This window comes from Strongylocentrotus purpuratus, unplaced genomic scaffold (genome assembly GCF_000002235.5).
Source record: "Strongylocentrotus purpuratus isolate Spur 01 unplaced genomic scaffold, Spur_5.0 spur5_scaffold_8, whole genome shotgun sequence".
NCBI classification, from domain to species: domain Eukaryota; kingdom Metazoa; phylum Echinodermata; class Echinoidea; order Camarodonta; family Strongylocentrotidae; genus Strongylocentrotus; species Strongylocentrotus purpuratus.
In genome coordinates, this window is record NW_022145614.1 from 20,049,136 (window position 1) to 20,063,421 (window position 14,286).

Sequence of the window (14,286 nt, forward strand, 5' to 3'; positions counted from 1 at the left end):
ATCGTAAAGTCAGAGATCTGACACTGGGTTTTTCTCTCCCGCCTTGCGCAAGGTAGAAGAATAAAAGAAACAAAAATTGGTCACGATCCGAGGCAAAGCATCGATCGATCGAGATCAACCCGAATCTCTTGAACAAGTTTAACTCACTTGTTGCCTCGTATGTACTCACACACAAGAGCTGTGTTCATACTTCTAAATAGCTAATCCTTAGAACACGACGATTGAAAATCAAATCAAGCGTTCCGATAGTCAATGGTCAATTATGTGGGAATCATGCTCGGATTTACGTTAGTGTAATTTTCCCAAGTTAAAAAAAAGGATGAACAAGGCTATAATTGACTTATGTTGATTTTTCGAAGGTCTTTGCGATAGTGTCAACCGAAATTTGTAGGGGAATATACCGTCATTAACCTCGTTTAAAAAACACATTTGTGTGGGTGTCTTGCCCCATCCTATACGACCGAGTGGTAATAAGCGATAGGAATTGCTACTTAGTTTTGAACTTGAAACCTTTTGCTTCAGAGATTACTGCTCTAGTTCCGAAGCCATCCCACCTTCTAGGCTATAAGTAAGAAAATGAAGACGTATGCTATGAACGTATGATCATGGGCAACATTCTGCAGCTTAATTATCACCCTCAACATAAAGAAAACAAAGATAAACTAAGAACTTATAAAAAAAATCAACATCAAAGTACCTACCAATATTTGCTGCATAGTCCCACCAATCATACGAGCACTGGTATGCCTTTAAGTCATGTAGTGATTTGCCAATCTCCACCGTTGGGGGAGACACCACCGTTCTGACTATTAGATAAAAGAGTGATACAGCGATGATAAGACCCAACCGCTTTATCAGGTCCATGTCGGTTATCCGGACTCGCGCTGCTGATCGAACCCGGAATACAACGGATATCCTGTACGCATGAGGATGGAAGAGAGAGAGGGAGAATAATAAAGAAAGACATTTTGATAGAGAGACAAAGAAAATTTGATTATAAATGATTCCAAATGCTTAAATTGGGGGGGGGGGGGGTGGATCTTTAAACAGTCCCCTTTCTTAAAGAAGTATATTATCATCTGCCCTTGTAGTCCACTAGATAACATCACACTTAGTAAACATTAGTTTTACACAGTCTTAGATAAAATTGATAAATCGATATACATACGTGTGAAATACATTTCTGTTTCTGTACATTACTTCTTCCGTTTCATCATCGATTTGTTTAACCCTTTAACAAGAATTACATGAATTTTGCCGTTGATTTAGATTCGACTACAAAATAATGACGACAAATTGCGCCGTATTAGTTATATGAGCAATACACGGACTAAGCCTTCGTGGTCATTCGAAAGCATCCATGAAAACACACACACACAAACAAATGTAAGTAAATAATATTAACCGAGCGAAAAGAAGCCGGTAGTCATACCGGCACAATATCATAATACAGGCTCTTGGTCATTTCATTTCGATAGTGTTCATAGAGATTTATGTCTTTCTACATTGATGTTTGCGGAAAGGAAAACTCTCAAAGACAAAGTCGTTAGACATTAATTTCCCTACTCTACGACAATCCCCATGGTGTCATATGGGTATGCTTTACGAACTTTCACAAAAGTAGGTTAGATTTTGAAGGGTTATTGTAGAGCAAATGCCTGTATAAATCGTTCAAACTTCATCAATAAATAAACCGGTTTACTCCGCCTACGCTGTCGCTCTATTAGCGGGATACGGATAAAACAATTTCAGTGACTAAAAATCACAATAATCAGACTTTTCAAAAATAAATTAACTCGTGCAATTTAATTAATTCGTTAAATGACAATTTAAATGGGCTGAGGAGTGACAACTCTTTCAAAATATCAGATAACACTTTTAATATGCTAGATTCAACTTTCATATGGCTGGATCCAACATGTTTAAAGTGTAAACTCTATAATTCGGATTTTAGAATTCCAAATGATATGGACTTTTAGAAAAAAAGTGTCAATAACACAGATGTTTTTATTACTTTAAAGAATTAGGTACATACAGTGTACAAAAGAAATTATCACAGTCTTTTGTTTAATATAACATCAGTGGAGAAAGGAGACATCCTTCAATTCATACTTCTTACCTCATTAATATAATATATGACGTACTTATTTTTAATGAGTTAATACATTTTATATTTCTCTTCAAATTCTGTGATTTTCTTTTTTGTAAGCACTATGGTATTTTTTTTCAGCTCTCCTAAATAATCAATATTATCATTATGACAGGAGATGAAGGACACGATTAATAACGTCAAAAATTGATTGGAATTCTCTCGCCATTCCTATTTCGTTGGACAACACAAAGATGACGTCGTAAGACGTCACAATGCTCTCGAAAATCGAAACATATATCGTGTGGTGGAAGACGAATTTCTTAGAAACCATATGGACTATAGTGTCAAGTAAAGTTCATGTATTGATTCGAGATTGCATAAAGTACCATTAGAACTACTTCCAAACTTTTTCCAAACCGTATGATATTCCTCCCCTTCCCCTTTGTGAAATATTATATCCGTTAGTTGAATGGTCGAAGGGTGAAGACAATATTTTTTTCTTTCAAATACATGACGAAAAATAGTTAATAAGTACGATTACATTGGTTATGGCAATTTATAGTTGACATTCCTATGAAATTCCTCCTCAATTTTTACAATAGATTTTACAAGGATTTTAAATCTTCCATTTTAAATCAGCCTTAAACACATTTTCACAACTTTCAAGGATGTTTTCCCAACATCCAAAAAATAAGGTAATGTCCGATTTCATTACTCGAAATAACCATGATAAAATTTCAAGTAGTACAACAGGACTAGATTATAAACATTCTAAAGACATCATAGATGTTGACCAAATTGAATGTAAAACTTTAAATTAATATTTAACTAGCTTGCTATCAAAAGCGCTTTGACGTTGTGTACAAGCCAAAATGGAATAACGAGAAAAAAAAAAAAAAAATTATTATTTTTGAGAAACTTGCATTGCATCAAATCTGCTCGTATACATCGAAGTTCCAATATGTATATGTCTTTAATTGTTTCATGAACGGAAGAGTGGAAATGGCTATTTGATATCTATCTGGCTCTGAGAATGGCTCTCAATCTTTTAGTCTTTAAATATCATGTTTTAAAACAACTAACAATGCAGTGATTGTAATCTCGATGGACTTTGAATATGGTGTTTTGGCATATCAATATCACTTGTGCGGTCCCTCTGTGACCAAATAACTTTCTTCAAAATGTTTAATACGGAGCAATATTATTGTAGACTACAGAATTACAGAAAGAATCATCAAGATAGAACCGACGATGTATTTATTGTCACAGACTCGCAACTCAAAACAACATTGTACTAATCAATTATATTATTTTCAATCCAGAGGCGTGTATCATACTGTCATGCGAAATTTGTTTGGAATTTTTAACGAAAACTGTGAAGAAAAGAAAGATTTATGACATGCATCGAACCATATTTGTGGTTGATCTCGAGGGCCGAGATAAGAAAGTTTAAAATATCTATTTTAATGAGCTCGGCTCGTCTCTGTATTTTTTACCGTCTAGATACCCCCATGCCCGTGGGAGCGGTTAATGGAAAGCCAATTCCGACTTTTATTACACGGACTCATCGTCCCAAAATGGCTTCCAGATAGCAAGATGATTTTAAGATATAGCGTTTAGAAATTAAGACGGAAGGTCACTTAGCAGATGTCTCACGCAATCTTTCTTCCTTGCTTTTAGAAGTGTGGTATATTTGTACAGACCATGATATGTACGCCGCGGGATTGTCATAACATCTACTTATTAAAACCAACGAGGTAATCAGACAGATTGATTCCATATAAGAGGACTAAAAGAGGAAGGATTCTTTTTTTCCTTTTTTTCTTGAAGTGTGGTTTTGGTTTTCGAATGATACGCCCGGATTTTTTTCAATTTTCTGAAAGTTTCCTGATAATTTTTTTCAATGCACGAAGGAAACATTTTATTTTGGCAGCAATGACGTTAGCGAGCTATGAAAAACATATTTTGTACATTTAGTTAAAATTAAATTAAAAAACAAACATGATAGCAGCAATTGTGATAATACCCTGGGAGCAATGACAATATCATCACTGCAGCGTTGATTGTAAAGTCTGTTGTAAGAGTATATTTTATTTAATAAAATAGGGATAACGACCCGATATACTATTTATTGATGAAATTAACAATCACCGTACATTTAATAAGACCTACACAAAGTAGTAACATCAATAGGAGTAGTAGTATTAAAAGAGCATTTAACTTTAACTGAGAGCAAGTAATGCATTATAGCATATAGTGATAATAAGGAAGTTTATAGTAGGTTTACTTAAGAATACGTAAATAAAACCGAGATGGCATTATAGTTCATAATCCCAATGTCATCCATAGGAAATTGTACTTTGTATTAGCATGGCTGGCACATGTTCTGAAGCAATTAACTAATAACATAATACACAGCCGACCTAAAGTTACGGATATAGTTTCATTTTCTGCATTTTCTTCAATAGTTACTATCCGCGTCCGTTGATTACCAAATGTCACGCCCTCTACGACTGACTCACCTCCATGTTTTAAGTAAAAGTGCTCCATATAAGGTTGAAAATCCGACTTCTTTGAACCATTGCATTAAGGTACATCTCATCACTGTGGGAACGCCATAACCGACCAGTGCCTGGGAATAAAACGAATGTTAAAATTCTGTTGTGAGATCACATTTCATTAATATTTCAACATTTATAAGCCTAAACAAAACAGCTCGCAACAACACAATAACTGAACTTTAGTCAGAATTGTTATCGGACGGTTTGACATTGAAATGCAGGAACCGGAAAGTCATACGATTATAACATTGCAGAAAAGCTTTCAAGGACATTTTCTTTCATATTTAAATAAAGCTTTATAATGTATAAAAAAATCTTTAAAGTAAATGCGTTAAGATCACACAATAATATACTCCACACATACAGACATACATACATATTGATATTTCGCATTTACAAAAAACATGCTCAAAGCCTATAGTTGTTATAATCGTGCAACATAATTTTGTTCTGATTAAGGGTTTCTCGCATCTCATGAATAAGAGTTCTGACTACGTGTATGACGTCAAATATAGGCTGACTGATAGAATCGATGATAGATCATTACAAAGCAGACAGGTAGATAGGCATAGAAAAAACACACACACAAACACATACACATACACAGTAGGGTTCCTTCACGACATTATTTTGAGGACATGTAGTCTTATAAAGCATAATATGTATGGAATAAAAAATAGCATGAACTGTGAGAAGGTGTGTGTGTGTGTGTGTGTGGAGGGGGGGGGGGGGGGGTTGTACGTACGCGTGAATACTACCGCCAACGGTAAGGAATGAATTTGAGAAGTGATGACCTTGAGTTGTAGCTAGCTACAGTAGCTGCATTCGATCGCAACATCAGCCCGAGTCTGTAACAAGGACTTCTCCACCTCGCATTTTAATGAATGTTTTGGAAATGAGTTAAGGAATTGCCCGGGAGGTGGGTGTAATGCACATTGGCTGATATCCTAGACGCCCTATTTCATTAAGCCGTTGGCCAAGTCAAGTAGACGGAGAAGGTCAATGCCGCCCAACATGTCGAATTCGTTTTATATGAACGCTACGGCATCTATTGATTCGAGACAAAATATATGGACACCGGCTTCATTTAAGAATTAAAAAAACACATAAGCATTTGCCTCCCAGCAGGGCTTGTTAAAAGAAAAGCGAGGAATGGAGACGATAATCATGGATTTGCTCTTTAAAATTTACTTGTATAAGAACCTTTGGGTTGTACAGAGCGCGGGCGGAGCTGTGTGGCGGGTAAGCGATGCCAATTGACAAGTAATTACAAACACGTGATGCCCTCCGTGTCACGTGACACCTCAAATCTTAAAACAGGCTTATGTCAATATTAACAAAGGTTACATTGACGGACCCAGAAGCTTTTGGCATCAGGTTGCCTTTTGTTGAATGAATATTTCTGATGAAAGAAGAAGATTGGAAAGAAACACGAGGAAGAAGTGTGAGTGGTTTATCCGGAGGCTAATTTGTTAATTTTAGCAACTGTTATTTATTTCTTACGATACTCTGTTTCAGTAGTTAACCGATTTACAAAAAAAGGGGGACAATAAAAATCGTCCTTACTTTCTTGCCTCTCTTTTTGTATCCGAACCCGTGTACCAACGTGATATTTATACATGTACTACAGTATTTGTTCTTACTTAATTTGAGAGAAATTGTTGACAAATTAGTAACATACTTTTTGTCTCGAAGGCTCACATTTTTTGTTGCTAATTTTGATACCTTAATCATCTTTATCGTGTATTTCCTTAACCAAAATTGTTTTCACTTCTTTTCCCACTTCCCCATCTCTCGCTCGTTCTCCCTCACACGCTCTCTCTCTCTCTCTCTCTCTCTCTCTCTCTCTCTCTCTATGTCCACCTCTCTCTCTATCTCCCTTTTGGAGGATCCGTGGAGGTGAAGGTGTTAACCCTATATGCATACCCTGATAAAGGTTATTAAACAGTCAGAAGTTAAAACCGTACTCTAACCTGCTATTTAGAGTAAAAGAGTTAACCCTCGCCCCCTCACAAAGTCCGGATCCACCAAGTATCCTTCCTTCCCATCTCATTCCCGTACCCCACCCTTAACACACATTGTTATTTTCCTCCTCCTCATGACCCCTTTCAGCTTTCTCCTCCGGCAACAAACAAGGAGCACTTTCTAAACAACTATCACAATACCAAGCTAGGAATGAAATGCGTGGACCGGTAGGGTCACTTCCTATTGACTAACTCAATATTATGGGTCATTTAGACCTGTTTCCGTACTAGTGTTGGTGTCCTCCACGGCTGGACCCCTCTGGGTGTTTAGAAAGCAAGATTCCGTGCATTAAAACCGAATTTAAACTAGACGGGCAGTCTGAAAGCTTTTTATTATGTTCGAACTTTATCCAAAACAATTCTTTATTTTGAGTCATAATCCCAATGCACGTCTTCACTATCTCACTGGAGTTCAACTCACACCTCCCTGATGTGACCAAGACAGACTGCTGTTAAGTGCATGTCTCCTTGTCCAAAGTAAATATATAATTTCCACATCCCACATTAGATTTAACATTAGCAGCAATATTGACGTTGCTTTTTCAGAAGTGTTTTTTTTTTGCAAGTAGCCGATACAGACTAAATTATAATCCAACATGTCTAAAGATGATGTCTATTAAACAGGAAATAGTTTTATTTTAAAGAATTTGAACTGTAAATCCAATTTGTAGAATAAATCGAAGGAAATAGAGGAATTGTTGCTATATACATATTAAATCCTATATGGAATTTATCAACGCTTTTAGGAACACTTTAAGCTCTTTAAACAGCATGTAAGGATCATCTACAAAGAAATTTGCCATCTGTCATATTGATATATTTTTTTTATAACTTTGATGCAGAGATGTTATCACATTATCCTTTCTTAAGGCATATAATCATAAAATAGCCTATCAATAAAGTTATGAAGAAAAAAAATTGCCCCGTGACTCAGTTTAACCATTATAAATTCATTTTCGTTTCAAAAAGGATATAGCCCGATAAACGCGTTTAAACGCTTCTAGAGCCAATAGTGTTTATTAGATTTACTACGATTTTTTTTTTGGTAGAAGAAATAAAATCAACAGTTCCTTCAGTTCCTTGCTTCATTAATTTGTCTAAAAGTCTAGCTCGTTCTCTTTACAGACGATATGTTTCGGGATATCGATGAAATAATTCAATGAAACAAGATTTTTTTTCCAGACAGTGTCGACAGAAAATGAAGCTCATCATGTACACAAAGATCATTTTTGAAACAAGACGTTGAAATTGAAAGTTCATTTTCGTATTTTTTGACTCCATGTATGAACTTCCCCAGGGTGATATGAAGCCCTTCCTTCCTGTTTGACTAAGAGGCGAACCGTACAGAGGATATGCGATCAGTCTCGTCATACCCAGACAGACTGTTTTCATTTCTCTCCCGAGATTTCTTCTTCATTATAATTGTCTTCATCCCAGGGTGTGACAGCAAATTTGGTCCGATGTCCCAGCTCGAAATTGCCAAGGTGTTAAAGAGTCCAGGTGCCAACGAATCGGTCCCTATTCAAGGAATGAAGGAAGGAAATACAGACTATCGGATGGGAAAATGTTTTTTTGTTTGTTGTAGTTAAACAAAAAATTATTGTGGTCTTTTCTAAAAGAAAGAAGAAGAACAAAAGCTTCGCGAAATGTTGTGTCATGTCGATGCCCATGTCTTTTGGGGTTTATTGATTGAAAGTATAAGGAAAGACCATGTGGTCGCTTATGCCTGGATTACATTTGGCCTGCGATTAGTCTACGGAGCCCGTATCCTGCTCGTATCCCCTTTTCCGTGCGGCCTCTGTGCGGTGGCAGGAGGCGGCCGTGAGATTTTCGTACGGATTCAGGGGCTCCGCAGCCTTTACGATTTTGTTTCGCGAGAAGTTAAACAAATTTGAAAAAATCGTAAGCCCGTAGCCCGTATAAATGTCGTAGGTGGCATTGCACAATCCCCGCACGGGCATCGCCCGGAGGCTTCGCACTGATTGTGCAGCAAACGTACGATATTTCGGTGAACATGGGGGCAAAGAAAATCGTACGGAGATTGTAGACTCATGGGGCATTCGCACGGCAATTGCACAGCTATCGCAAGGTTGCTGTACGGTCACCGCGCCTTCTCCGCGCAACCTTTGCACGGAGACTGCACGGCTACTGCATGCAAATTGCACGATTTCCGTACAATCTCCGAGCAGCCTCTGTACGGATTTGCCCCGGCCTGCCCCCGAGGGACAATACAATAAATGGCACGATGCTCGTAGAAAATGTAAACACAAACATCGTAGCCCGTAGCCTCCTACGATGTCTACGAAAAATCGTAGACTAATTTATCGTACGGCGCCTGGGGCAAATGTAATCCAGGCATTAACTTTCTTTAAAATCAAATGAAAATGCGAATGACTTTTCGGTGGACAGAAATCACAGTTGCACTCATTTAAGATGGCCACAGCTTTTATAGGAAAGTGATACTGAAGGTTATTAGCCTAATTATCTATTCGATGCATTTTTTTTACAGCATTCGTCTTAAGACAAGATTTATCTCCTCGAGTCGACGAATCCTGAACTCCCCTCTAACTGAATAAATGTAAAATGTTAAGAAGTATCGCCACAATCCCTAATATATGGGCATCGACTTTGTAACGGCTTAGTGATTACATAGATAATCAGCGAATAAGCTGTTGAAAGTAGACATATGAAAGTGAGATAAAAGACAACAATTTCTAAGACGCTACAGGTTTGCTTAAATTTCTTTACAAAACAAGAGAATTGTTAATATGTCTTTATGTATGGTTTTTAATAGTACGATAATGCTTAATTTTTTACAGTAGAATGTTATCCAAGTATTAGGAAGCACAGGTGTTAATCTTAGATGGAATAAAGAAATAAATGTCTCAAACTCTTTCGTTTTTCTTTGAAGTTGGAAGCATAAAGGGACTTTCCCCATTGTTGATAATGCGGTGTCTTAATACATACATCGAAGATGAATACGAAACCCAGACAGCTTGCGGGATGAAGCTTTACTTAATTATTTTCCTCCAAAAATGAAAGCAATCCACAATTTTTATGTGCAAGGCTTTAGCCTTTTTCTTCCTCTTTAGAGGTTTCATCTAGCATTCCAAGTAAAACTAAGAGTGGTTGAATTTTTCGTTATACATGTTCGTTTCGGAAGTCTGTAATTCTTCCAAGTACTACTTAATACTTCAAATAAAAGTAGTAGTGGGCGAATGAAGCTTAAAATATGAAATTGTAAATTGCTTGCAAAACAAATTGTAGTGGGGTAAAGAAAGTTGAAGAGGGGAATGATTTACTCTTTTGTTTACATTTAAATTAATTTACCATTTTTTCCCTTTTGTTAGTTGTTCTGTAAACCATTTTTTGTTGACCTGTCAGTAAGAGTATGTGGGCCGGTAGACACCAGCCGCCCTGAATTCTTAATAAGGTATGGCACTTGCGATAAACCCCAGAAATTTCGGCGTCATAAAATTATGTATCTCCTAAATTGTTATACAAAACAATAGCAAATACATTTAAAAAACAACCTAATAAGGCAACTTCAGTAGCCTTGTGCGTAACCTAATGAAATGTCCGAACATGACAATGATCTATTACGTAATCCACAAATGATTTCAATTGGCTATACAATTGGGCATTGAAATCGCCCTCGAGCTGATTTTTTTCTCTCCAAAATACGAACGTCGTGTCTACAGTACCTTTTAAATTACACAAATATTTCATGACAATCTTCAGTTGTCAAATCAGAGTACTGAAGAATACGGTACGCTTCTTGCGATAGAAATATTACCCCCCACGCATGCATTTATTTATTCTATTTCTCAACCAGACATGTATGACGAGACTAGGGATTGTTCTGACATTCGGCATCCCGTATCTCCGGGAGATTCGACACGATAACATTGTATCTGATACCGACCCGGAGGAGAGTAGCGTCATAGCGCAGATCGGACCCTGTTTCAAGCTGATCCTGAAAATGGTCTGATTCAGAAATGTTAATACTTCTGTTTAGTATAGTTTTACTAACTAAATATATTTTTTTTTTATGTGTGTGGACAGAGCCCGGTAAAGAGCTGGGTTCTGGGGCTCTACAGCATTACCACCAACGGACTAACGACCGTGTATGAACCTTGATGCCATTTTCAGGAAACTTCGGTTGCTTCCAACACCCCTCTGACTTTTTCACAACTATTCCACAACTATTCCACAGCACCCGGTGGGGGTTTAGTAAATAAATTTAGCTCTTAATGCTGTAAATAGATATTTTTACATAAATAAAATCCTAATTTCTCGAGAAATAGCATCCCGGAACTGACATATATCTTGACATTAGAATGCGTGTGAATGCGGCCAGTAATGACGCACTGCCGAGTGTTGGGGGAACTTAGTTTATTGGATCGAGATTGCCTTCAAGCAACAATATGATCAATGTATATTTGAACAGTGCAATCCAAGGTAATCAAAGTCAAATTGTTTTCTGATTTCATGACGCGGATGTCTTTCCAGTATGTCATGCAATATTGACATGCTGCAGCGCGTCCTATAGGGTGTACGCCAATACATTCTACTCTTGATGAAGCTTTTCAACTACTGATAATATTGAAGAAACATGATCGCAACTATTTCGAGAAAAAAAATCAACTCAAGGGGAATTGTTATACCTTGTAGTACATACCACAGAACAAGGGCGTCGATTTGTATCCGTGGTTGGGGGGGGGGGGATGATAGGTGCCAAAAATCTTTTCGGCAATGGATCAAAGCATCCAAGGGTACAAGCGTATGGCAGGCTGCACCCCTCCCTTCAAGTCACCCTCAATAAAGATAACATTTCAGAGAATATGGGACCCATGTGGGTCCCACTTGGGCTTGCTACCTGGGTTATTATCCTCTCAAGCGCGTAGCCAGGATTTTATTTTAGGGGAAGGTAGTGAGCACGCGAAGCGCGCTCCCTAGGGGGGGGGGGGGGGTGGGTGCAGGGAGGGCGAAGCGCGGAAGCTTTGATGTTTCATTAAATTATTAGAGAAAGAAGACGATTCCTTGTACCGTTCTCGACTCTTAATCCTTGTTTGAATCCTTTTGACGTTTCATTAAATCATTAAAGAAAGAAGACGTTACTTTGTACCGTTCTCGACTCTTAATCCTTGTCTAAATTCTTTTGACGTTTCATTAAATTATTAAAGAAAGAAGACGATTCGTTATACCGTTCTCGACTCTAAATCCTTGTCTGAATTCAGTTCCCCCCCTCCAGCGCAAATCGCGGAAACTTTGATGTTTCATTAAATTATTAGAGAAAGAAGACGATTCCTTGTACTGTTCTCGACTCTTAACCTTGTTTGAATCAAGTTCCCCTTCCTCCGCGCATAGCGCGGAAGTTTTGACGTTTCATTAAATTATTAAAGAAAGAAGACGATTCGTTGTACCGTTCTCGACTCTTAATCCTTGTCTAAATCCTTTTGACGTTTCGTTAAATTATTAAAGAAAGAAGACGATTCGTTGTACCGTTCTCGACTCTAAATCCTTGTCTGAATTCATTTCCCCCCCCCCCCTCCCGCGCGAAGCGCGGAAGCTTTGATGTTTTATTAAATTATTAGACAAAGAAGACGCGATTCGTTGTACAGTTCTCGACTCTTGATCCTTTTTATTCCTACGTCCTCTTCCTTTCTTCTTTCTCTCTCTCTCTCTCTCTCTTTTTTTTTTTTGGGGGGGGGGGGGGCGGGGACAGCCCCCGCCCCTGGCCCGCCCTTGTATCCTCTCTGTCTCTCATTATCCCTCTCTCCCACTCTCTACTTTTTTTTGCACTTTTACGCTTCGCGCTTAAAGATAAACTCCAGTACAGGTAAAAAAAAAAAAAAAAAATTCTCACAGAATCAAACGAAACTTACACTGAATGTTCAAGATTACAAATAAATGACATGTGCCAAACAATTTTGGAAGAGAATGAATACTGGCTGAGTAATGAGCATAGAAAGACAAGGAAATCAAGTTAGTACTACCCCCGACACCATGTGTGTTGTCCCATATATAGCTTTCTATGTGAGTGCTTGTTACTTTGCCAAGACTAGGTCAAATTTATTATGATTTTGATGACTCCAGAACCTTGCAGTGCACACCAATACTTACATGCTACATGATCAACTGTTTCTGATCCTTTCCACACCATTTCTTTCACAATCCAATCGCATTACCAGTACTAAAGTATAGCTTTAACATTTAGCTTGTTGCTTTTCAACGCTGCGGCTTTGCATTTGGCGCACTGCATTTCTATGATGCTGTTGATTGAATAAATTGAATAAATCCATCAATTCCTGATGAAACCGTATGAGCGAAAATTCAATTTATTTTTGTCTCATATACGGTTGTCTCATTTACTTCGTTTTCTATTTATATGTATTAAGAAAATGAGATAGCAAAATGTGTATATTGATGGTCATCTTGCGAGTAATAACCATTAACTCCTCTCATCGGGCTCTCATCATTAATTTTTCTCTTCCTTTTTGTTTGTTGTGATGGTGAATTATTGGGGGGGGGGGTGATTGTACAGGCCACCCCCCCCCCCCCCCACCTGAAATATTGGGGGGGGGGGGGGATATATCCCCCCATCCCCCCCGGGATCGACACCCATGCCACAGAAGTCAAATTCGGATTACGTAATAGGTCATCGTTATGTTCGTACATTTCCATAGTTCGATGCTTAAAGGTGAAACGCCCCCTCTCAGAAAATGAAATGGAAGCTCCTATTACCAATCATGTGAAAGAATACGTTTTTGTATAATACGTGATGATACAAATTTTGCCGAGAAACCGCCTACTAATTGATATATTTGGTAAATTATTATATCCATTTGGACCTGATAGATATCGCGCACGTGTCGCGTAGTCCCATATAGGCCTACATCTTTCTGTGTACAGTGATTGTAACTTTATCAAGACTGGGCCAAATTTCGTATCATTTTGATGATTCCAGAACCTTCCAGTACACACATGCTAGATGATCAACCTTTTTTGATCGATTCCACAACGTTCCTTTCACAATGCAATCGCATGACCAGAACTGGTCTTTATCTTTAAAGCTTTTAAGAAAGTAGTTACGATCATGTTGAACATATTTTTTAGGCATTCACATGCATGTATCCAAAATATATGTCAAGCTTAAACCCACGGTTAAATAAGTGAGCCGATTAAACAGAAAAGGTCGACAGTTCCTACTTTAAAATGTTCGATTCCCCTTTTTTTATCCATTTGAAAAGAGTACGCGCATGCGTAACCACTATGCGATACAAAATTGATATTAGAACTTGGAAAATAGACAATAAAAACACACACTTTTTGCCAGTCAGAGAGGACGGAGAGAGATGAATAAACTAGAAATGCAATCGTGTCACAACGATGTGCGTGCAATGACGCCGTGTTTCTACGTGTCAAACGAAGGAGCTACTCTCGGACTATCCAGAGCAATATGAAAGAAGTCTGTAGCTTCTGTGATAGTGGAGATAGTTAGGGCGAAAGAAAGGTCACCAAAACGGCCCGAAACGGAAAAATTGGTGCCTGGACGGTCACGCATGAGGGTTTCCGGAGAACGAAGAATTTAGTGACCTTGAAGGAA

At 38.0% G+C, this 14,286-nt stretch overlaps 1 protein-coding gene across 1 annotated transcript in view; it reads right to left on the reverse strand.

The window, feature by feature from the left end:
• Positions 1 to 525: 525 nt before the first annotated feature.
• LOC100888258 (probable G-protein coupled receptor CG31760) overlaps positions 526 to 14,286 on the reverse strand; it is an 85,943-nt gene continuing 72,182 nt past the window's right edge. Inside the window, exons 5-7 of the mRNA XM_030976096.1 lie at positions 4,615 to 4,724; positions 698 to 916; positions 526 to 562 (exon numbers count right to left, since the gene is read on the reverse strand). Of these exons, the coding sequence (XP_030831956.1) occupies positions 526 to 562; positions 698 to 916; positions 4,615 to 4,724 (366 nt within the window). The remainder of the gene's footprint in view (positions 563 to 697; positions 917 to 4,614; positions 4,725 to 14,286) is intronic.